The sequence below is a fragment of the Raphanus sativus genome, chromosome 3 (assembly GCF_000801105.2).
Source record: "Raphanus sativus cultivar WK10039 chromosome 3, ASM80110v3, whole genome shotgun sequence".
Classification (NCBI taxonomy): Eukaryota; Viridiplantae; Streptophyta; class Magnoliopsida; order Brassicales; family Brassicaceae; genus Raphanus; species Raphanus sativus.
In genome coordinates, this window is record NC_079513.1 from 24,829,976 (window position 1) to 24,854,171 (window position 24,196).

The 24,196-nt window shown below is 33.4% G+C and overlaps 2 protein-coding genes, 1 long non-coding RNA gene and 1 pseudogene across 3 annotated transcripts in view; 2 read left to right on the plus strand and 2 right to left on the minus strand.

Annotated features, from left to right (window-relative positions):
* LOC108847867 (tubulin alpha-5 chain) overlaps positions 1-1,986 on the plus strand; it is a 2,441-nt gene extending 455 nt beyond the window's left edge. The window contains exons 2-5 of the mRNA XM_018621226.2: positions 267-481; positions 579-778; positions 847-1,355; positions 1,449-1,986. Of these exons, the coding sequence (XP_018476728.1) occupies positions 267-481; positions 579-778; positions 847-1,355; positions 1,449-1,764 (1,240 nt within the window). The 3' untranslated portion in view covers positions 1,765-1,986. The remainder of the gene's footprint in view (positions 1-266; positions 482-578; positions 779-846; positions 1,356-1,448) is intronic.
* LOC130509395 (ethylene-responsive transcription factor RAP2-11-like) lies at positions 1,715-2,998 on the minus strand (annotated as a pseudogene).
* A 406-nt stretch (positions 2,999-3,404) lies between these two features.
* Positions 3,405-9,647, minus strand: LOC130509396 (uncharacterized). Its single transcript, XM_057005301.1, has 20 exons — positions 8,301-9,647; positions 7,979-8,182; positions 7,794-7,898; positions 7,635-7,700; positions 7,392-7,556; positions 7,168-7,242; positions 6,924-7,078; positions 6,368-6,503; positions 6,211-6,280; positions 5,996-6,123; positions 5,854-5,910; positions 5,278-5,463; positions 5,088-5,180; positions 4,906-4,991; positions 4,749-4,815; positions 4,606-4,672; positions 4,379-4,515; positions 4,182-4,273; positions 4,032-4,098; positions 3,405-3,925 (listed from the first exon to the last, which is right to left on the minus strand). The coding sequence occupies exons 1-20, from the start codon at positions 9,531-9,533 to the stop codon at positions 3,764-3,766; spliced, it is 3,351 nt and encodes a 1,116-aa protein (XP_056861281.1). The 5' UTR covers positions 9,534-9,647; the 3' UTR covers positions 3,405-3,763.
* Positions 9,648-11,063: 1,416 nt separating this feature from the next.
* LOC130509673 (uncharacterized) lies at positions 11,064-12,496 on the plus strand. The gene is made up of 4 exons (XR_008943668.1): positions 11,064-11,315; positions 11,619-11,740; positions 12,136-12,176; positions 12,314-12,496. It is a non-coding gene; the product is annotated as an uncharacterized LOC130509673 (long non-coding RNA).
* The last annotated feature ends 11,700 nt before the right edge of the window (positions 12,497-24,196 follow it).

Here is a 24,196-nt window from a genome sequence, read left to right on the forward strand (position 1 = left end):
ACTTTACATAGAGGATCAGCGCCTAACAAAACTAGGCTCGTCGTTAGAAAAAAAAAACCAAAACTAGGCTATGTCTACACCGATTTTTAGAACAGCTGTTTTGCTAATTAAATTTAATTAGACACTGCTTACACTAATTTTTTAGAAAAATTTAGAAAATCATTTGGTTTATAACCTATATATTGGCGTTTGAGCGGAGCCTAAAACCGATTTTTTTAGAACATTTTATTGGAGAATCTAATAGTCTTTTTTTTTTTCCTTGGCAGTGATACTACGGTTGGTGTTGCACACGATGCGTTCAACACGTTTTTCAGCGAGACTGGTGCTGGAAAGCACGTCCCTAGAGCTATCTTCGTTGATCTCGAGCCTACCGTTATCGACGAGGTCCGTACCGGAACGTACCGGCAGCTTTTCCACCCTGAGCAGCTTATCTCTGGTAAAGAAGACGCTGCTAACAACTTCGCCAGAGGCCATTACACTGGTGAGAGAAATTAACAAAACATTTTTTTTTGTGTTGTTGTTCTAATTTATTGGAGTTTTTTTGCAAAATGGTCCTTTAATTTTATGTATATTTGCAGTTGGGAAGGAGATTGTGGACTTATGTCTTGACCGTGTGAGGAAACTCGCGGATAACTGTACTGGACTGCAAGGGTTTTTGGTGTTTAATGCTGTTGGTGGTGGAACTGGTTCTGGTTTGGGGTCTCTCTTGCTTGAACGTTTGTCTGTAGATTATGGGAAGAAGTCTAAACTTGGTTTCACCATTTACCCTTCTCCTCAGGTACAAAGTAAACTCATTAGTTATTTACATTGAACGGTTCTTTAATTTGTTTTTTGATGGATTGTCAGGTTTCTACTGCTGTTGTAGAGCCATACAACAGTGTTCTTTCAACGCATTCCCTACTCGAACACACCGATGTAGCTGTCCTCTTGGATAACGAAGCCATCTATGACATTTGCCGCAGATCCCTAGATATCGAGAGGCCGACCTACACGAACCTCAACAGGTTGATATCTCAGATCATATCGTCCCTGACAACGTCGCTGAGGTTTGATGGAGCGATCAATGTGGATATCACTGAGTTCCAGACCAACCTTGTCCCGTATCCTCGTATCCATTTCATGCTGTCGTCTTATGCTCCAGTCATCTCAGCTGCAAAGGCTTACCATGAGCAGCTATCAGTCCCTGAGATCACTAATGCCGTGTTTGAGCCAGCTAGCATGATGGCTAAGTGTGACCCGAGGCATGGGAAGTACATGGCTTGTTGTTTGATGTACCGTGGAGATGTTGTTCCTAAAGATGTTAATGCTGCTGTTGGTACTATCAAGACTAAAAGGACTGTTCAGTTTGTTGACTGGTATGATCTACAAACTCGAACTAGTTGCTATTGTTTTTCTTTAACCTTGGTGTTGCTCTTGTAAACATAATTGCTTTGGTTTTGTTTTTGTAGGTGCCCAACAGGGTTCAAATGTGGAATCAACTACCAACCTCCAACAGTTGTTCCGGGAGGTGACCTCGCCAAGGTTCAGAGAGCTGTATGCATGATCAGCAACAACACAGCAGTTGCAGAGGTGTTCTCAAGGATCGACCACAAGTTTGATCTGATGTACGCGAAGAGGGCGTTTGTGCACTGGTACGTTGGTGAAGGTATGGAGGAAGGTGAGTTCTCAGAGGCACGTGAGGACTTGGCGGCATTGGAGAAAGATTATGAAGAAGTGGGTGCTGAAGGTGGAGATGATGAAGAAGATGAAGGTGAAGACTACTGACACCTTTCTACTCTGAATCAGTGTGCAACCAAAAAAGTTTTATTTTCAAAATTATGTTTCTACTTGTGATTCTTGTTGATTACATGTTTCTTTTTTTAATCCTGTACAATTTATGTTGCACATTCTCCACCGCCTTCCTGTTTTTTTATTCTGGTTCAATTCATTGGTAAAGTGACCATTGAGAGAGTTCAGAGTTCATTATCAAATGCTTTTGTTGTGCCATCTTCTTACATTGTCCATTTTTTTGTTTAGTTACAATAGGACTTGTAGAGATGTGTTCTATTTTTACATTCGTTGAATTGAAAAGGAAATGTAAGATGAGATCATGTAGGGCAGAAGAGCTGAGAGAGTGGAGGCAGATCCCAAATGGGATCGGTTGGATCGAATATTGGATACTCTGCATTCATGTTGTTGTAGTAAGTGGTAGCTCCATGCATTGCATATAGGGATGCAGAGATCTGTCTCTCGATTTCAGCTAGGCCCAAATGTTGATCGGTTAAGTTATGATTGTTGACATGTCCATGCGGTTCTTCCCCTCTCTGGGTCAAAGGAACCTGATGGTTGAGTTCAGAGACAAGTGGCCAAGAGTAAAGAAGTTGGACACTGTCGGGTTCTTGTTGTAATATGACAGATGAATCAGGGCGGTACACATTATTACTGAATGGCATCAGTGTGGTTGTGGTGGAGGCGGTGGGACTAGTAGCAGGCGAATTGTAATTGATGCTGTGTTCCGCAAAAGAAGAGACGGGTTTGTTTTGTTGTTGTTGTTGTTTCATGCTCTGCTTCTGGTGAAGGAGGTTTCTGATCTTCAAAGATAACTGTGTGTTGTTTGGGAAATGGTTTGCGAAATTGGTGCGAGTGTTGGAGCCACGTAGGAGACAAGCAGCTTCGTCGTAGGCTCGAGCAGCTTATTCTGCGGTCTCAAAGGTTCCAAGCCACATACGTATCTGTTGAGTCGTGTTTTTGATCTCTGCCACCCATTTTCCTGAAGGCCTTTGCCTAACTCCCACGAACTTGGTCTTCTTGGCGCCTTTGCTCTTCTTCTTTGTTTTCGGCTTTTGAGTTGTTTGATGGTCCATTTTTGTATCAGTGTTGTACCGTAGATGGAAATATATAAGTATATAGGTTATTAAGTTATATTTTTAAGTTTTCTGCTCGTATGTTTTCGGGGTCGAGGGTTAGTGGGTGTCTCGTCTTTCCGAAGACTACTAGTTATTGTGTATTTTCGTGTGATGATACGAATATGATTTTATAATGATGGGTGTGTTTAGTAGAATGATTCATGAGTTTCGGTTATGTGGATTCCATGTATCAATTACGTGCGGACCATTTTCTAACTTCTTAAAATATAAAAATATCAAAGCACAACAAGACATTTATCATGTGTCTGCTTTTGAAGAACCATGTTGTCATAACCTCGGTTTAAACTTTTGATTGAAGTATTGGTCATAATCTTTTTGTCTGGAAAAGAATATGAAGGGTTAGAAATGTATTCGTTCTTAACTTCTTAAGTTCTTAAGCAGAGTTAAATGTAGATGTAGTTATTCAATACTAAGATTGTATCGAAATAACAATAAAATCCAGTTTTAATTTAGAGGAAAAGAAGATCCAATCAAAAGAATACAAATCAACAATAGCAATGAGTGTAAAGAATAATTTCCATCAAAATTCTCACTTGCATACAAAAAAACAATCTTTCTCCCAAACATAAACCTGTCTTTTCAGGGAATCATAACCCAAATTCCCAACTGACACTTGACAATTTCACAACCCCTCTTTTCCTTCTAATATACACTTTCTACCATAAAGATAGAAATTTCATTTTCATTACTTATGAAGGATTTAGACCCACTCATCATCCCTCCCAACAACAAATGGTGAATAAAGCAAACCAAAAAATAATGTAAGACACATGAATGCAAAACTGACGACGCTTTGTGGTGGAAAAATAAAGCTCACAAGACACTGTAGATGAACAGAGACCAGACTGGTGCGCCTCTTAGGAGGAAAGCATGGATTGGAGAGCGTGCTGCTGCTCGGGTTTCAGTGTTGACCATATTGACCCCAATGCCAATGGTGGCAGTGTTTGCTGAAGTTGCCTTAGGATATTAACCATACGACCTGCCGTCTCTTGTGTCACCACATCTTTCCCTGTAAGCACCTGGCCAGCCACACGATTTACACACACATTGATATTTTTATTATCAGTACAGCAACAATGCAAAGATCAAAATACTGTCTATAAGAAGCGTATTTAACAAACAAACCTCAGCGAAAACTGTTATGATTTTAGGAAGATACTGGTTATTGGGGCCTAAAAGGTCCACATCTTGCCTGCAATTTTATCATCAATCAGCCGTTTTAGACAGTCAAGTCGCAACGAAATCAAAAATTAGAATCTAAACCCATTTGATTACCTCTCAACCATTGAACAGAGCTGATCATGAACTACTTTCGCTTCAATAACATCATTACTTAAAGGCAAACAGTTCAACCACGCAGGAAGTACCTACGAAACCCCAAAAACAAAAGTTAAAAGTTGTTGATCAACAAAAGCAACCCATATGTATTCGTGCAAAGCAAAAGTAACTCGCGATGGTTATCGTAAAGCTACCTGAGAAGAATCGATACTGTCACGGTGAAATAGGCAGATCTTTCCCACAGCTGATACAGCGTTATCATATGCCATGCCATTTTCAGATTGCCGAGCATTTGGCTGCTGTATCACAACATTTAATCTTGACAAAGCCTCTGTTGAAACAAAAAGCACGTGTCACTACTTAGCTGCAAAGCATCGATTATACCCCTAAAGACTACCACTGGTCAAAAGGTATACTTTACCTCCAACAAGAGGCTTGAATACAGATCCGCCAAACTCAGCACAAACACCAAGCCCATAAACGGCAGCCTGAAACAAACAAGGTAGGTCATATAAATTAGCGTACAGCTCCAGAAACACCAGATACGCAAAATGGAGGATATACCTGTCGAACTTCTGGGCTCTCGTCATTGCAAGCTTCCAGTACGAATGGAAGATAAGTATCATAATATCTGCCAAACAAATATCAGAAATAAATACATAAGAGCACTGAATACTGAAAATGCCTCGTGTACAAATATTCAGTGAATGCATATCCTTACTTGAAGGCAGCATCACGGCATTGCTCTGCAACATCATCGAAAATGCATATCGCAATCCTTCTCTCTTCAGCGGTTTTATCCCTTCCCTGAACTCAAACAAATACACATATCTATATCAAAACAGAAAACCAAGGCAGACAAGAACTAATATTGCATCAGCGCCAGTAATGACGGTAACTTACCCACATAGGAGTTAAGTAAGAGGATAACTCATCGAAGAAAGGTAGAAACGAGGCCTTGAATGTCTTAACCAGTGTTCCCAATATTTCACCGACCTATGTGCAGACAATATATCAAGTATGAATAAGAGCGCTGAAGATAGCAAACTTCATTACACTTCCATATGACAATGGTGAATCACAGAAACCTAACCTGATCAAAAATTTCTTCCTCTTGCTCATTTTCTTCTTTAATAAGCTCCCCCTCTTCAGCGTCAAAGTCTTCAGCATTAGCTCTCTCTCCCCTCTCTCGCTTCCTGCTAGAGCTAGCTGTCATAACTTGCTTTACCTCATCAACTATGGATCTAATTTTCCCTTCGTCCAAAAGATTTCCGGAGATCTGAAATACAGTGACAGGTTATACGATACCATTAAGAGGAACATTATAAGAGACTCGCTCAAATTAAGTTCTCTATAACATACACTAAACCTAAACAAAGGTTAAAAATAAGGCCAGCTGAAAGGTAACATAAATCATCATTCACGATACTCTATGCTCAGAAGTCAGAAGAATTAAACAAGTGATAAGTAAGGGAAAAACAAGATCTTCATTTTGCCTACAGGCTTCCCAATACAAGCAATCACATAGATGGCTTATATTAACTGAACCAGTAAGACCACCAAAGATAGTGCAGCATTGCTAAATGGAAATATGCTGGAGAGTGAATTGACGATGCACATATAAAATAGGATTCTTAAAAATACACTCTTATGGCTAATGAAAAGTTACCTGCAAGCATTCATTTATAGCTTCCAACATACTCACACAGATCTCTGTATCAGGTTCCTACAAAGATATCTAGTCATCAGAAATGGATCGAAGCCGCAAAGGGAAAAAGAAAAAAAAAAATATGAACAGGATACACACTAACTTTATGCAAAGCTTCCAGCATGGCTGGAATAATGTAGTCAGAAAGCTGCTTCAAGTAGGACAGATCGTGCCCTTGAGATTTCCCTTTCTCTATGGCCAGCTTGGCTGAGCGCATAAGTTCCGGCATGGCTAGAAAGAAAAGATAACAAATTTATAAGAAACTTGTGCCCTACAGATCTAAAGATTGCATTATCTACGATATATTTACTGATATACCTGACACAGCTGCTCTTCTAACTTCTTCGTGAAAATAGAATTTCAGCAAGGGAACCAGTGTAGGCGCAACCTACATTACAATATACCAATTCAATCTACCCATTCCATGAGCAGCAGAGGATACTGACGAAATTTGAAGTTAATTAACCATACTAACCTGTCCAATCCAGGGGAAAAATCCTTCTTTTAACTCATCAGCATAGCAACAAAGCATATTACAGGCTGTGGCTTTTTCTTCTAGGACACTTGTTTTGATTCCTATTCTTTTATCTCCCAGGATAATGGTCTCCATGCTGCATCAAGAAATAGAATTAGTACAAATACATCCACGACGAACTCATACTTCCTCTGTTTGACCATAGGTTATAGGTCTATTATTATTTTTCACCTATTACCTATTGCAACATTAATTGGCTACAAGAGATAGGGTAAATATTGAAACAGCAAAAATATTTCTAGTTGAAATTGTTTGTTATACAAAACAGAAAAACATCTTAAACATGCCATACCAGAATCACAGTATAAAAAATATCTCAAGACAAAAAAAACAAGAAACTATGCAGGGGAGGCTGCACCTCCAACAACACAGATTACTCATGCAATTTTTCACAAAAGAGTAAGTAGGTTTTTTTATGCAAAGGCATATGAACTAATAAAAGCAGGGTACATAGACATCATAACAATCAGATGAAGTGTAAAGCAGAATGAAAAACCTTTCATCATCGGAATCCTCTGCTTCATCTTCTGAATCAGCAGATGTAATTGTTACATCTGGTTTCAGATTAGCTGACTGAAGCAAAGGAGGCATCACAACTTCCATGTATGGGATGAAATCTTGGCCCAGACACTTGCAAAGCCTAGCCCATGCCTACGAATATGTAAGATAAATATGAGCAAGTGAATTTACATATACGTTTATAAATGACACATCAGCCTAGCATGTTGTAAAGAATTTACCTGTAACATGTAACTCGTTATAGGATCATCTGCCTCCATTTCAGTCCCTTGCAAAGACATAAGCACTTCCATGACCTGGAATAGGCATGGAAAATATTTTCATGCGATGAGTAGGTTGAAAATCATATAGAAAGTTTGACGGCAGTAGTCTGTAGTACAAAACTAAGATTACAAAATATAGCATCAATTTTGAAAATTGATGAAACCCATGCATATAAGCACACCTGTCTAGCATCATCCCTAAATTTGTCCTTTCCAACTGCCATTCCAACAAGACTGATGCATTCCATTGATTTGGCACGAAGCATACGCTTAGATTTGTCAGTTGCGTTCATCAAAATAGTTTTGAGATAAGGCATGACAACATCATAGTATTTTTGGAAGTGTTCCTGCAAATCCAGATTGTTTCAGATCAAGAGTTGCAAGCAAGGAAAACAATAGATGCAAGATAACGTCTTCACACATACCTGTGATGAATCAGCAACTGAAGCAAGAGCTGTTAAAGCTCCTTCTTGCACCATTTGTTTTCCATTCTGTCAGAAACAGCGTTATAAACCAAAGTTAATCACCGAGCGCACTCTTTTTAGTTGGTAATTTTAAGAAACAGAGTTGCACAATACACTTACTTGTAGTAGCACCAGTAACTTGCTCACTATTCCGTCTAAATAAGGTGCCAATATTTCAGGTGTACAATTTTCACTGAAGTTGAGTACTGCTGAAGCAGCATGAGCCTACATGAGGTCACAAGATACTGCTTTAGAAAGCGCCAGACGATTATATTATAGATAAACAGCGTTAGCGGGGATCTAACCTGCACTCTTGGATTCTGGAGATCATCCATAGCAGCAGCGAGTGCAGGGAGCACTCTTTCATGATGTTGGTTTTGCAAATCTGGACCCAAATCTGTAGACAACTGTCCAATCGCATTTATGGCTGCCCATCTGACGCGAGGATGAGGACTTTGAAATTGGCTCAAAACCATGGACACCACTTGCTCTAGATTTTTTATCATCACCTACATTATATTCAAGATCAAAATGTAAATCCTCGCCAAATAAATCATGATTTACAATGCAACTGAAAGCAAAAAACAACGAAACCCTACAGTTACAATACCAAAGCAAAGGATTTACCTTTGAGCAACCTTCAGCAATCTGCGCAAGCGCAATCAAAGAAGCATGGTGTTTCTGCCACTCAGAGGCAACCAAGTAAGCAGAAAACTGCTGATACGCAACAGGAACAATAGTGTTCCCTCCCAAGGCAATTGCTAACCGATCCAAACACTCTTGTCCCATGCTGTAGTTACTCGTCTCGCCAGCGTCCTCGTCCTCAGTCTCAGCACTATACCAAGCAGGATCGTCCTCAACATCCTCAAGCATCTTCATAAGAACCGCAAACAACCTGTCAATAAACTGAGGCAGCTTCCTAACCATCCCAGGTGCACGCTCACGCGCCTCGGCAAGAGTCACCAAAAACTCAACCGCCAGATGCCTCGTACTCTCCTCGAGGGACTCAGCCTCCGCGATCTGAAGCATCGAGCCAACAATGTCGAGAAGCTGCCGCCTGAGGAACCTCGGCTCGGTCCCGGCCAATTCGATCAGAAGCTCCAGCGCCTCCTGCGCGGTCGCTTCGTTCCCGTTGTTGAGAGACTCGGTCAACGTCCTGATCATCGCAGGCAACACGTCCTGGAACCTATCCCGCTCCGTGGAGTTCGATAGACACTGGACGAAGCTGATCACCGCGTTGAGCGCGGCGATCTTGACGTCGGAGCTCGCCGAGTCGCTGGTCAGGCACTGGAGGAACACGCCGTGGAGATGCTTGATGTGAGGAGTCAACGTCTCCCCGACGTACTGCGAGAGCTGCGCGAGGATCAGAAACGCCGATTCCTGGAGTTTCGGCGAGTCGGACGCCACGCACTGGAACACGAACGGGAGGAGCTCCGGCCAGCCGTTCTCCGGGAGGATCCCGGAGGCGAGCTCGGAGACGGTGTCGCAGATCTTCTTGGAGATCGATTTGGCCTCCTCGCGCTGGATGCAGGAGAGCATGGAGGATTTGAGGGAGGATTGGGTGGGGAGGGAGAGGCGCGGCCAGAGGTAGGCGTCGTCGCGAGTGAGGAGCTTGCGGAGGAGGACGGCGGCCATGGCGCGGGCTTCGGGGTGAGGGGAGAGCTGTAGGAGGTGAGCGAGCTTCAAGGCGAGGGTATCGGGGTTGGTCTGCTTGGCGAGGTTGAAGAGAGCTTCCGCGGAGGAGCGCTGGTCGTTGGATGAGGACATGAGGTGGGAGATGAGCGTCTCGAACGGCGCCGTTTCGGAGCCGAGGACCATCGCGAGCTGCGCTTGTTGCTGTAACTGATCGGGAGAAGCCATGATGTGTTGTTGTGTGGCGGCGGGAAAAAACTAGGGTTGAAAAGCAATCTCTCTCCCCTTTAGGATTCGAGTCTAGAGAGAGAGAGAGAGAGTAAGCGACGAGGAGATGATGAGGTTTCTGAAAGAGATAATTATATTTTTTGTTTTAATATTTTTTATTTCCGTATTTTTCAACAATTCGTGATATGAGGTGGTGTCTGCTGTGGGCCGCGGGGTTAGCCCATTATTAAATCAAAGGAAAATAAAAAGCTAAGCAACAATAATGTAATATTAGCTGTATTTCAAGGTGGATGACTAATTGATATAACCAATGTGTGTGTGTCACATTTATGTATAGTATCTTAATCTATTAGCTTAGGTCATAACTTTATCTACTACTAGAGGTTGTCATTAAGTTTTGGACCCATTCAAAAATCCATTACTGATATTACACACTACTTGCATAACATATAACTGGATTACTTAATTTAAACCAGCATCACATTAATCCATCATCACATTAACCCATCCTTCGATTATATACAAATAAAAGAGTAATGCAAATCTTTATATATAAAAGAGAGTTTTAATCTCTCCTGGGATGTCCACATGGGATGCCAGGTCATAAACTGAAGCTCTACAAACGTGACACATAGGATTAAATGAAACTCTGTATCTTGAGCTATATGTGTCTTTGAGAAATAGATTGTAAGTTTTGTTTATGCTGGGTTTTCCCTGGGCCCACCAACAATCTGCGTTACTTTTTCTTTTGTGAAACCAGGCGTCACCCTCGACGGATCTGTTTCTCTGCAATTAGTTTGGCAGAGTAACGCATAGTGATGTCAAACAAAAAAAAACAAATGAAGTTAATAAGGAAACAATCTTGGATTTAAAGAATCAAACCCCCCCCCCCCCCACCCATTCTTCGATTTGATTTCCAGAGACAATAGAAAAGAACAGAAATGAGCGATGGAGAGAACTCGGTGATGGAAATCGAAGAGGCTAAAAAAACTGATACAAGAACAGAGTCGACATCCATAGAAGAAACAGAGGTAAGATAAAGAATCTAAACGATAATCTGCTCTCTTCTTTGATACGATGAATGAACTCGGTGTTAGTCCTCATAATAGTAATATAGAGAAAGATTCGATGATAGAAGAAGTAAAAGTCACCAAGGAAACAAAGTTGAACTATCTACATCTTGCGAAGGTTGATGATTTGTTATTAATTTCGATTCTCAGGGACACGCTACGGATTTGAGGACGAGGGAATCTTATGGAAGGACTGATCGGAGACGAGAAAGAGATCCAAGATCCTCGGGAGAAAAGATGGTAAAGGTACTGATCAAGAACTCACTGCTCTGTTCTTTATCATTATGATAAAAAAGTGTCGACACGGTTTTCTCAGGAGAATGCAACTCAGACGAGTGAATATCCAGCTCGCACCGGTGTAGGAGATAGTTACTATTACCTAAAAAACGGTCGTTGTGGCTTTAGACTAAGTTGCAGATTCAACCATCCACCGGTGAGTGGGAACACAAAGAAAGATTACTTTACTGTGTCTTATTAGTTTCAAGATATCCTCTGTTGTCTATTTTCTTTAGTACATCGAAATCAGATGAGATATGGCATGGTGCAACCGAGTCCCTATCCAGTTTCTCCACATCTTCCTGAGAGTAGTCAGATGAGACATGAAATGGTGCAACCGAGTCCCTATCCAGGTGCAAGAGATTGTAGACAATATCTACAAACTCGGCGGTGTAGCTATGGACCTAAGTGCCGATTCAACCATCCTCATGCACCGGTAAGAAAGAAAGAAAGCAAATTATCTACACTTTTTGCTGAGTATAAGTTTCAGTCTCCTTAATGGATGGTTTATTGATGATGTGAAAAATACACATAGTTTTCCCTAATGCATGGTGGCAATCAATTCACTCCACTACATGTTCTTCAATGCGTATTTTTCACATCCACTATCAAGTGATTTGACTATATAATAAGATGTCTAGATCCTAGAGCAAATTCACAATCTTCGTGAAATCATAGTTGTGCAAAATATCAAGCAGAAAATATCCAGGAATGGCGATCACTAAGATCCAATTATCAGGTCTGAAGGTTGGTCATTGCAATAAGAGACCGTCGTAACACGTATTCTTAGGTTTTGGGAAGCTACAAATGTGAAAAGGGTGGAGAGCTCATGGGTGTAGATCGGGTTTCCTCGATGAAAAGGTAACTATTCTGTAAATTCATTCGTTAATTTAAGTCTATTAGTGATTCATTTTCCGAAAGTAGCCACCTGAGAATCGGTTTTTAGTTATCAGTCGACGTTGGTTCAGAGGGTCAATGAACTGAGCGTATTTGATGTCGTAAGAAGCAATAGCCACGTCAAACTTTTGGCATCACCAGGTTCTATTCGCTTTGACGAACAGATCAAGTTTGTCCAGCTTACTGATACAACAGCCTTTATCCCGACTTAGCAGTTTAGGTTCAGCTAATGGATTTAGCTAATACAAACGTTGACTTGCTGGATTTGTCATACTTCTCATGTTTTTATTAATCTTTAACTTTTTGGGATGGAAATTATCGCCTCCCGAGTCACCATTTGTTTAAAATTAATCATGCAGATGAGTATCAGGCGTGTAATAGTTGCAATCCAACTTCACGGGTACGGTAGCCAAATTCTTTGGTTTCAAAGTTTTAAGTTTGTATTTCTGGGTTAGTCAATGGAGTTTAGCTAATTATAAACTGTTACAACTCTGCATGGATACGGTTGATGTGAGAGTGAATTTGATTATGCTGCAGATCACCTTCATAAAAAATTAGAACAGTTGCTAATATCAAGAGTCATCACCCAGACTAGAGCTGAGAACAACTCAAACAACGTCTGGCCTCAAACACAGTGCAGCCTTTTGTTTGAGATGATGAACAAAAAGAAAAGAGAAGAGAATTAACAGCGGACAACCCTTCCACAAAGAGTAATTACACGACACGAGCAACAATCCATGAATGTGTCAGCGGGACCTTCACGGTTTGCGAAGATAGAGGGAGCTATTGAACCACTTCTTCAGTAAACACATACACAAACACTTTAGCTAAGATTCTCTGTGTTCTCCATGTTTTATTGTTTCAAAGGCTATGGAGCAAAAGGCGATGGTTAAAAGATAAATATATTACAACCCATTTACCACAACACTAAAAAATGGACAAGTTGCAGGTTTGGAATCATGTTCCTAATCTCTGGATTCAAGTACACTTCGTATATAAAGTTTCCATGATAGAAAGCCTTTAAGTAACGTGTTTGGACACATGCTGTAGTTCCACAGAGAAATGAGAAATTTGAAAGTTCCCAAAGTTGTAGTGTCCAAACTTCTGAAAACCGGGTAGCTAGACAAACTCTTTTACTTTGTTAAATGCAACTAATTTTTTTTTGAAATTCGAGTTTCATAACGGGAGTTACAAGTTTGCAGACTTAGCTGCTTGGTTAACTACAAAGTCCAAAAAAATAAAAGAACTTCTCGCCCAACATCAAAAGAAAGACAGCCAAGTAGCTAAACAAGAGTTTTTTCCCTTCTAGCAATGTTCGAGTGTTTTTTTGTAAAATGTTAAAATTTATACCATTTTGAACTTTTGAGTGTTGCAAGCAACTTATTACAACTGGAAATTGAAAGAAACAAAGAAACAACCCAACTCAAGCAACAAAAAGAAAGTTTGAGTTCTCAATCTATTATTATTTTTGGCTAAGAATGTAAATATCGATCTATTATTTTTCACGTCATTTTCAAACTATTCCTAAATGCAAATAGTTATTCTAGCAATGTCTGAGTTCTCAAACTATTACTTTTCACGTCATTTTCTCCAAATTTCTTTTACAGTTCTATGTTCATTAAATATCCATAGATTTCGTTAGGTGCAAATTTTTGAAACAATTTATTATCAAACTCAAATATGCAAAAGTTATTAATTTATTATCAAACAATTTATTCCATAGACGTGTAATTCACCAATACAGACTTCTCATTGAAAACACTCCATCAAAGAACAACTGACAACCCACACCCTAAAGCACTGTTAAGTACACAAACATAGTGAATGAATTGTAAAATAAATATATAGTAGGTTAAGCAATAACTAGCTCAGTTACTACAATCTATTAAGCAACAAAAAAAACAACCTATAGCAAGAAAATAAGAGCAACTAAACATTATAACAACACGGACATGTAGATACAATATCTCGCCAAGCATCAATAATTTTTGTATGACGTTGACATTTATCTATACAGTATAATAATTGGGAAAAAGAACTCTACCATAATTCTTTTATAAAAATGGAAGTAAAAAGATCAATATTTGCATAGTTAGGAAGAACTCGGTAAAAAGAAAAAAAATACAGCAACAAGACAAAAAATACATAAATGAAACATGATTATTTATAACGTAAAGTAAAAGAAACAAATAAAATTATCTTACCAGCATAAATCAAAACTGAACACTGCTTTCTTTCAAACCATTTTAAGTACCATATATAAATTTAGCCAAATGCAACGATTCTAAGATTCAATTTCCTTACATTCTGCAAAGATCCCATGAAAATTTATAATTCACACATATAATCAAACAATATAACTAAAACTAAAAACAAATATCACCGAAATAACTAACGTATAGAACAAACATTTTATTAAAAATAACAATATGGTTTCAGAATTCTAAACATTATGTGTTCTTTTATGATATCATAATATCGTTTTCAATTTACACTGATTTTTTAAATATTTCAAAAATTAATGTATATTATAAAATATTTTTGTTATAACTTCCCGCCCGTAGGGCGGGCCAACCCTAGTTTCAAATACTACTGTCTTATATACTAATAAAAACCCACGACTTTGCTTATTTTCTGGTTTCAATACTGACTAAAATTGAACATCACTTGAACTCACAAAATCATATTTGCTTCCTTCACGAATTGTACCTACAACAGACCAAAATATTATCAATTCATATATATTCATCTTCAATACTACTAGACATTCTAACAAATTTCATTACTTATGTGAGCTTTGAATAATATAATTTATCATTGTCTATCTTTTTATTTTTTTGAATTATACAGAGGTATCTTGACCCCATAGAAGTGGTCCAGACTAATCACGTGTTGCCACATGTCGGTTTTCTATCCCTGGCGATGCCAAAATGTTAATTTCCCAGTGGCCGGGACTCAAACCCAAGTGGCGGAACTCACAGTTCAACAAAGTCTATCTAATGACATCTAAGCCGGAATCACTTATTCCTATGTTATAGTTACGTTACCTGTATAATGAATACAAAATAGTCATCAAATAAGTCTTGAATGTCATATATAGGTATAGATCCGGTTCACCTATTACATTATAAATGTCTTCTTTTTTTTTTTGGTCATAAACACACATACAGTTCGTTATATTTTGAACATATTCATACACGTACATAAGACTAGCTAAATTCATAAATTTATATCAAAATGTGTATTTAAATAAGAACATGTATATTGATTTCTATTGTATTTAAAATATTTTAAAATGTTAATATATTATTATATAAAGCTTGGTTTTTCAAAGTTACTAATTAACACGATCGCGACACATGGCAACTATCACTTTAAGATTGTGACATGTGTTAAATTGTATTAACTTTTATTATAATTATCTAAAATAAATTGATTCCATAGTAATTTTCCTTTTAAAAATAATTTGGTGATAAATATAATACTATAAATTATTTAATTAACAAATACGAAATTTTCCTTATTTATTTAAGGATTTTTTACGAATTATCTCATAATAAACAAAGAATATTATTAAGTAATTTTTAAAGAATTTAAAGATTATCTTATTTATTTAAAGAATTTTTTTAACAATAATACGAAATTTTCCTTAACTAATTTATGAATTTTACTTATTTATTTTTTTGTTGATAATGAACCTTATATTAAAGCCTACTTAATTAAAATTGTGTCAATATAAATATATAAACTAAAAAATTATTATAACTATATAAAAAATGATTACATAGTAATTTTCCTTTTTATATTATACCAAGAAAAAAGAAAAGTAAATATATAATATATTTATATATTAATGATGATTCGTTAAAAAAACCTTTATTATTATATATTTTAAAAATTTATATATAATATATTTTTTAAATATATAATTATTATAATTATTTTTAAATGGAAAATTACTATGTAATTAGTTTTTTAACAAAAGTTAATTTTATTATCTTAGTATAATTATTTTTAATTATGAGATAATTTAACATATATCACAATTTTAAATATACCATTATAATAATTAAATATAATATTTTAATTAAATATGTATTTTCTAATGATGATTTAATTAACAAAGAAAAATTGTAAAAATATTAGTGATATTGAAAATAAACGAATTTTGAAAATGCCAGCTTTTAGGAATAGTTAAATTAACTGGAAATAATTAATTAAAAGAAAATTTATTTGCCCAAAAAAAAGAAACTTAAACTATAATCAATTTGTAAAGTATTTAACACTAATTTCCTTCTCTAAATCATAAAGAAAAAATAAGTGTAAAAATATCTAATCGTAATTATATTTTAAAAAAATTAACCAAAAATTGTAAAAAAATTGCTTAATGTTAGTTTTTCTTTATTCAAATCATGAAGAAAAAAATATCTGTAAAGAAGTAAAAAAAAACTGTCAAACAATATTTGATAGTAGTTATATTTTTTTTAAAAAATCTTAGACCAAAACCTAGCTCAATATAGTCTTTAATGATAAGATTCATTTAAGATTTTAGGGAAAAAATTGTATTAAATAAATTATTTTTAAAAACTGTTTTTTATTGAAAAAGGAAACTTTCTAAAAATTACTATTAACTAATTTTAAAATTGTTTTTTAACATTAAATATTTTTTTAATTAGTTGTTTCAAACTTCGTTTTTTTAAAAAAAATTTCATGGTACATATATTTTAGTCACTACATATTTAATACATGTCACAGCATTAGAAAAAATTATCAAATAATCTTTGCAATTATCTTTTGGTTAGGAATTTAAAAATGGAAAATTACTATTAAATAATATTTATAATTAATTCTAATTTTTTTTGTTTTGGTTATTATCTTAGTATATATACTTTTAGTTATGAGATATATTAGACAAGTCACCTATATAATCGCCATCATATTTTAAATATATAATCGCCATCATATTAATATCAACTTTGAAAAACCAAACAACTTTTAAAAAAAAATATTAAACAAAAATAAATTTTAAATTCAACAATACAATAAATTAATTATAAAAATCATGAACAAAAACTATCTATTAAATAAATAAATAAAATTCATCTATGTACCATGATTACAAAATACAAATTTTAACTTGAACTTATAAACATTTTAATTATAAAATAAATCTCATACAACATATACGAATCAATCATAAAATTATCACAATTATTCTTATTTTATGTTATTTATTAAAACTAAAACACCAAAAAACCGTTGCAACGCAACGGGCTCATATCTAGTATATAATAAAGATCTACATACAATCAATTAGGGCTGGGCGTTCGGGTACCCATTCGGGTTTCGGTTCAGTCCATTCGGGTTTCGGGTTTTCGGGGTCAAAGATTTCAGCCCCATTCGGATATTTCTAAATTTCGGTTCGGGTTCGGTTCGGATCTTTGCGGGTTCGGTTCGGGTTCGGATAACCCATTTAAAATGTTTTTAAATTTTCAAAATTCATTATATACTTTAAATTTTCAAAATCTATAAGAAAGATAATATATTACATATAAATTTTCATAACATATATGTCAAAATACCTTAATTTAAACATATAAATTGGTTTTCTTTGAATATTTGGATAATAATCAATAGATATTTAACTATTTTTGGTATTTTCAGTATACTTTAGCTATTTTAAACATTTATTTTTGACTATTTGCATATATTTTCGAGTATTTTGAAAAACTTAAAGGTATCTTATATATTTTTAATATTTTAATATACATTATATATAAAAATAATTTATATATTAAGTATATAATTTATTTCGGATACATTCGGGTACCCAAAATCTTCGGTTCGGATCGGGTTCGGTTTCGGTTCTTTAAATACCAAAATTTGAACCCGTTCGGATATTTAATCAATTTCGATTCGAGTTCGGTGCTACTTTTTCGGATCGGGTTCGGTTCGGTTTTTCGGGTTCGGATTATTTGCCCAGCCCTACCAATCAATTAGGCTGAAAATTCTAACCATTTTTATCTATTTGATCAAATCTACACTAACATATTTTGCATGCAGTATATCCTTAATCAACTTAATTCTAATTTATTTATTTAGTGTTATCTGGTAGATTTGAAAAGTGGATTGGTTACTTTTAATATTTTATCATATATTTCAGGTTTTCTATTTACCAACTTCCATCTATATATTTTAAATTTGATATCTTAACTTTTATAACTGAGAGGTTGGTTATTTGCAGTTTTAAAATGGGTTTTGGTTTATGATTTTCTAAAAAAAAATTACCAATCAGATTTTTGAAAAATAGATTCCCTAAATATAGGGAACCTTATTTTGAAGTAATTATCTATTTCTTAACAAACTAAAAGTTTTCTTGGTTTCTTAAGAATATACATGATTTTTTTTATTTTTTTCTATTTGTTGAAATATTAAAATACATTTAACAGGTAGATTAACAAATTCTTTTTAAACAGTCTCATTCAAATAAAATTATCATTCATCATAAAATTGGTTAAATTCGCAAACTATATAATTTTTAAACAAAATTAATTATTAACATATGTTAAACTTTATATCTACAACATATATATTATTATTTTATTTATTTTGAAAATAACAGCAATATATTATTTATAAATAACTATATACAAGCATAATAGTATATACTAACCTTTAGTTCATGCGTTATTTAAAAAATGTGTTACTAGAAAAAGATAAATTTAAAAAATATTAGTGACAAATCAATTTACTTATAAATTTAGTTTTATTTTAATTATAACAAAATATATTGAGAAAAAATATAAAAAATCATACTAAAAATCAAATATATTTTATAAAATACTGAATTAATTAGTAACAAAGAAAACAAAAATTATATCTTCCATTCAAAAAATAATTGCATAGGTTTTTAAATTTTTCTTGACCAAGTATACAGTTTTAAAATAATAAATATCAAAATCAAAATGAGAATATTCCAACTTTATAAAAGATAAAATCATAATGATAAAAATATTATTTTTTAAATCTAACACAAAAAAACAAATATATTGTAAAAAACAAAGTAATATAATATTTTTGAAATCTTAGTTAATAATAAAATCAGAAAAACTTAATATCATGGCATAAAATATCAGATATTGAAAAAATTACTAAAATAATATGATATATACTAATATTTATACAATTTACTAAAATAATAGAGCTATATTTTTAAACATAAAAATGTATTTACTTATAAGATCTTGCAAATTACTAAAGTAATATAGTTTCAATATTATTTTTAACACAACATGAAAATATATATAATAAACAAATATTTGTAGTATAACTAAAAAAATTTTAAATGTATTGTATGCAAATTGTAAAACTTAAAAAGCTATATTAGAAGAGATTATATATTTGATTATTTCAGATTATAATTTATGTATCAACTCTCAAAAATATACTAATAAGTAATAACAATCAATAAGAAAATGAAATGTATAAAAAGTCTATATGATAATAAAAAACAAATCACTATACATTAATAATTACGAATAAGAAGCTTAAATAATAGTTATAGATTTATAATATATATATACTATTAAAGCATGATCATATTTGAATTTTTACCTAAACTTACCCTTTTTTTTTTTTTTTTTTTTTTGTGCCACTTGGGGAAATCTCACACCCAGGAACCCCTGAAGGTGGAGTCGAACCCCGGTACCTTGGATGCCACTTAGCCACTAGACTAAGCTGACCCGGCCCTAAACCTACCCTTCTATTATAAGGAAGTCACATGTTTCATTAAGGGTATTTCTGTTATTTTGTATCATTTTCAATTAATGGGTCTTTTAATTATAGGCCCAAACTTTTTGTTCATTTAATTTCACGGTTTTGGGTCATTTGGACCGATTTTTTAATATTTATCAAAGTTCACATTTTCGTTTGGGGCATTTGGGCAAGTTCTAATATTGATATTAACAAATATTTCCACATAATTATTATTATTTATTTTTTTCAATATAATTAAAAACTTTTTGAAAATATTTTTAATATTGATAATGAAAGACTTAAAAATTATTAAAAGAATATAATATTAATTTATTCACAAGTTAATCTGTTAAAAATTATATCTTTCAAAAATTTAGTACATAAAAGTGAAAATTGATTGAAAAATTTTAAAATACCACTTCAAATTTTTGAAAAAAAATCAAGTTCAATTTAAACATAAATACCCATTTATAAAATAAAATAAAAATAAAAATAAACAATACAATAAAAATAAATGAAAATATTTCATTTCACAAACTATTCAAAAATTTTAAAAAAAAAAGAAAAATAAATCCGCGCTTTAAAGCGCGGATCAAAACCTAGTATAACATTAAATGTAAATCTTCTAAAACTTCTACGACAATATCAAAATTATATAATTATAAAATAAAAAAAATATCCGTAAGAAGGTGCGGGTCAAAGCTCTAGTCTATTATATTAAAAGAGAAGTCATTACTTATTTCATGTGTGATATTTAAAATTTGATTATCTTCTAAAATCATTAATTAAAATATACCTATCATTTAATTTTATATTATATCTATGTAACTACTTTAATCATGATATCTTTCATTATATATATTATATATATATTATATATATATATAAAATTCCAATAATTTTTTTGAAAAAGATTTTTAACAAATCTAAATACTTAAAATTTGATTTAAAAACTTTCATCTAATTTCATAATTAATACTAAATATTGTTATACATTAATATATACTCATTTATCATTTTATAAAACGAAAAATAATTCTATCACATTTTTATTTAGTTTACAATCATAGTCTTTCAGATTAAAGTTACTATTATACTGAAATAAATATGATAAAATTATATTAAATTGATATATTAAATATTTTATTTTTTAAAATATAAATACTTATCTTAAATAATATAGTATGTTAGTAAAACGGATATCACATAATAAATTATATAATTCATGTCTACAAATTAACATATCTTAAACTTACATATAACAATATATTATCTAAAATAAAATAAACATAAAAATTGCTTAAAGGTAATCCAAACTTCAAAAGGGAAGGTAAGAATTTAGTATAAATTAAACACAGATTAATTTTTAGATATTTTGTTCCATGTATATTTTTAATCCTTTAATAACAGATATGTAACAGTTTGAAACAATTGAGTAATTACGACATATAAACTATAAAATTATTGTTTTTAAATAATTATATAAATATTTAAATATATAGTTATCGTCGATATATATCACTAATGATCTAAAACAAATATATATAAATATATATAAAGAAAATGAAATATCCGCGATCATAGTCTATCTTTAAAATTAAAAGGTTCGAAAAGGGTTCAACCCTCTTTTACATATTTTGATGGGTTCGAAAAAGGTTAGGGTTCACTTAGGACTGAACTTAAATTATATAGGGTTGAAGTGGACTGGGTTATCCTATATAACATACCTACTTATAGTTACTGGATTTTATTTTCAAACTCAATGGGCCATAATAGCCAATACACCATGTTTGAGAACTTCTTTTCGAACTATAGACTCTTTAATTTCTTCATGTAGAAGTACAAAATATGTTTAAAAATCTAATTTTAATCTTTCAAAAAGAAGAAAAAATTGTTTCCTAAAAATATTAGTTTTATCTGTACTAAAAATTTTGAATAAACGCAATATTATTATTAGTTATATCAAGTGTCCATTTTATATTTCTTATAATAGTAAGCAATTAAATTTTTGTAAGTTAAAATTATTGTGCGTGCATAGTGACGGTGAGCTTTACTCAAATTTATTTCACACGAAATACGTCAACATTCGGTGCAGGCAGATGGATGGAGTAGTCATCATTGACTTCTTTCCTTGACATCCTTTTTCACGTTTACAATATTCTCCCTTGGAGACCAGTGTCACTATCTTCTATATCTCAGCGTCTTTGTTGCTTTGTTAAATTTTTTTAAGGAAAACCCAATGAAAAAATAATAGTAAAGTAAAAAGAGTACAACTGCACAAGTTTTCCCTCGATTGAATAGCTTTATAGGTCTTGTAAGTGTCGCATCCCTATATTATAGACATGCTTTTTAAACACAGAGGTAAGAAGTGATTTTGTGAAGAGATTTGCAGCATTGTCACATGATCGAACATACTTTACTTCAATCTCTTTATTCTTCTCGAGCTCCTGAGTGTATGAGAAAAACTTTAGAGGTATATGTTTGGTTCTATTGCTTTTGATATATTCCTCCTTTGTTTGAGTCACGCATGCCGCATTTTCTTCATATAAAATTATTGAGGTTGCATCTTTGTTAATCCCACTACTTGATCAGATATGACGGTTTATTGATCTCAGTCATACGCACTCTCTACTTGCTTCATGGAGTGCAATGATTTCAGTATGATTTGAAGAAGTAGCTACGAGTGTTTGCTTTTGAGAACGCCAAGATATGGTGGTGCCTCCAATTGTAAAAATGTATCCTGTTTGTGATTGAGATTTGTATGGATCTAACAAATAACTTGCATCTGCAAAACCAATCATTTGACCCTTTGAATTTTTAGGGTAAGATAGACCTAAATCAATGGTCCCTTGAAGGTAACGAAAGACATGTTTAATTCCATTTCAATGTCTTCGTGTAGGGGACGAACTGAATCTTGCTAAAAGATTGATGGCAAAAGATATATCAGGTCGAGTACAATTTGCAAGATACATAAGAGCTCCAATTGCACTTAAATATGAGATTTCAGGACCAAGTATTTCTTCATTTTCCTCAGATGGTCGAAATGGATCATCTTCAACATTAAGTGATCCAACGACCATCGGTGTGCTAAGAGGAGATGCTTTATCCATGTTAAAGCGTTTCAGTACTCTTTTGGTATATGTAGATTGATGTAGAAATATACCCTTTTGAGAATGCTCAATCTGTTTTGTCTGCCCGAGATCTTTCATCTCAAATTCTCCTTTTAAATAATCTGATGTCTTTTGTATTTCTTCTTGATTTCCGATAATGTTAAGATCATCAACGTAGACCGCGATTATCACAAATACGGTTATAGTTTCTTTATGAAAACACAAGAGCATATAGGATCATTTGTGTATCCTTTTTTTGTTAAATGCTCACTTAGACGATTATACCACATACGTCCTGATTTCTTTAAGCCATATAACGATCTTTGCAATTTTAATGCACATAATTCTTTAGCTTTGGAACTTAACATTTCAGGAATTTTAAATCCATATGAGATTCTCATATAGATATCAGTATCTAATGATCCATATAATTATGCCGTAGCCACATCCATGAGACGCATTTCTAAATTTTCATTGGCTGCTAGGCTCATCAAGTATCTAAACGTGATTGCGTCCATAACGGAAGAATAAGTTTTCTCATAATCAATTTCAGGCATGTGAGAGAAACTTTGGGCTACGAGACGAGCTTTGTATCTTGTAATCTCATTTTTCTCATTTCGTTTTTGGACAAACACCGATTTGTATCCAACAGGTTTCACATCATTGGGTGTGAGCACAATTGGTCAGAATATGTTTTGTTTGTTAAGGGAATCTAGTTCGACTTAAATTATATCTTTCCATTTTATCCAGTCATGTCTCTTTTGACATTCATATACATACTTTGGTTCTGGATCTTCGTTTTCTTTATTTATTTCTTTTGCTAAGAGATATGAAAAAACATCATCAATACCATTCATCTTATTTTGTTTCCATATTTTCCATTATGGATGTAATTGATAGAAATCTCGTGATTTCTTCAGATTTAAGATGCTTTATATTATCGTTAGATTTAAAATTTGCTTCTTCCAAAATATTTTCCACTATTTTGGGAGTATCATGCTTCTACAACCACTTTTTGTTACTGAGAGTCATTGGCAGCCAAGTCAAAGAAATGAACCTGCTCTTGAGCCTTTGGACAGTAGTTTTTGTGGTCACTTGTGCTACAATGATTTATACATTTTGTTAACTGCTCTTTCGTTAAAATAAATAGCCAAAACTGCAAAGACTATTGATTTTTTTTTGATTACCCAAGCATTAATTTGTTATGTTTTTGAGATTAAGTAACATTACAAAATTTGATACAATGTGAATCTGAATTGTAATTTTTGCCTATTAACGCATACTAATTTAGTTATTTTTATTAAAAAAATAAAATTAATAATCAGTTCATATTGTTCACTGATATGTCTCTATCTTTGAAAAATATACAATTTATTTAATTCTGACTCGCTCTTTTAAAAAACATAAAATGTTATTTTTATGAAATTTATAATTTTCTAATGTTTAGTCATAGATATTGTATAGTATATGTTTAATTTGAAGATATATTGACCTTTCTACATTTGATTTGAATGTATTATGTATTTTAATGAGAATTTTGGTGATAGTTAAAACA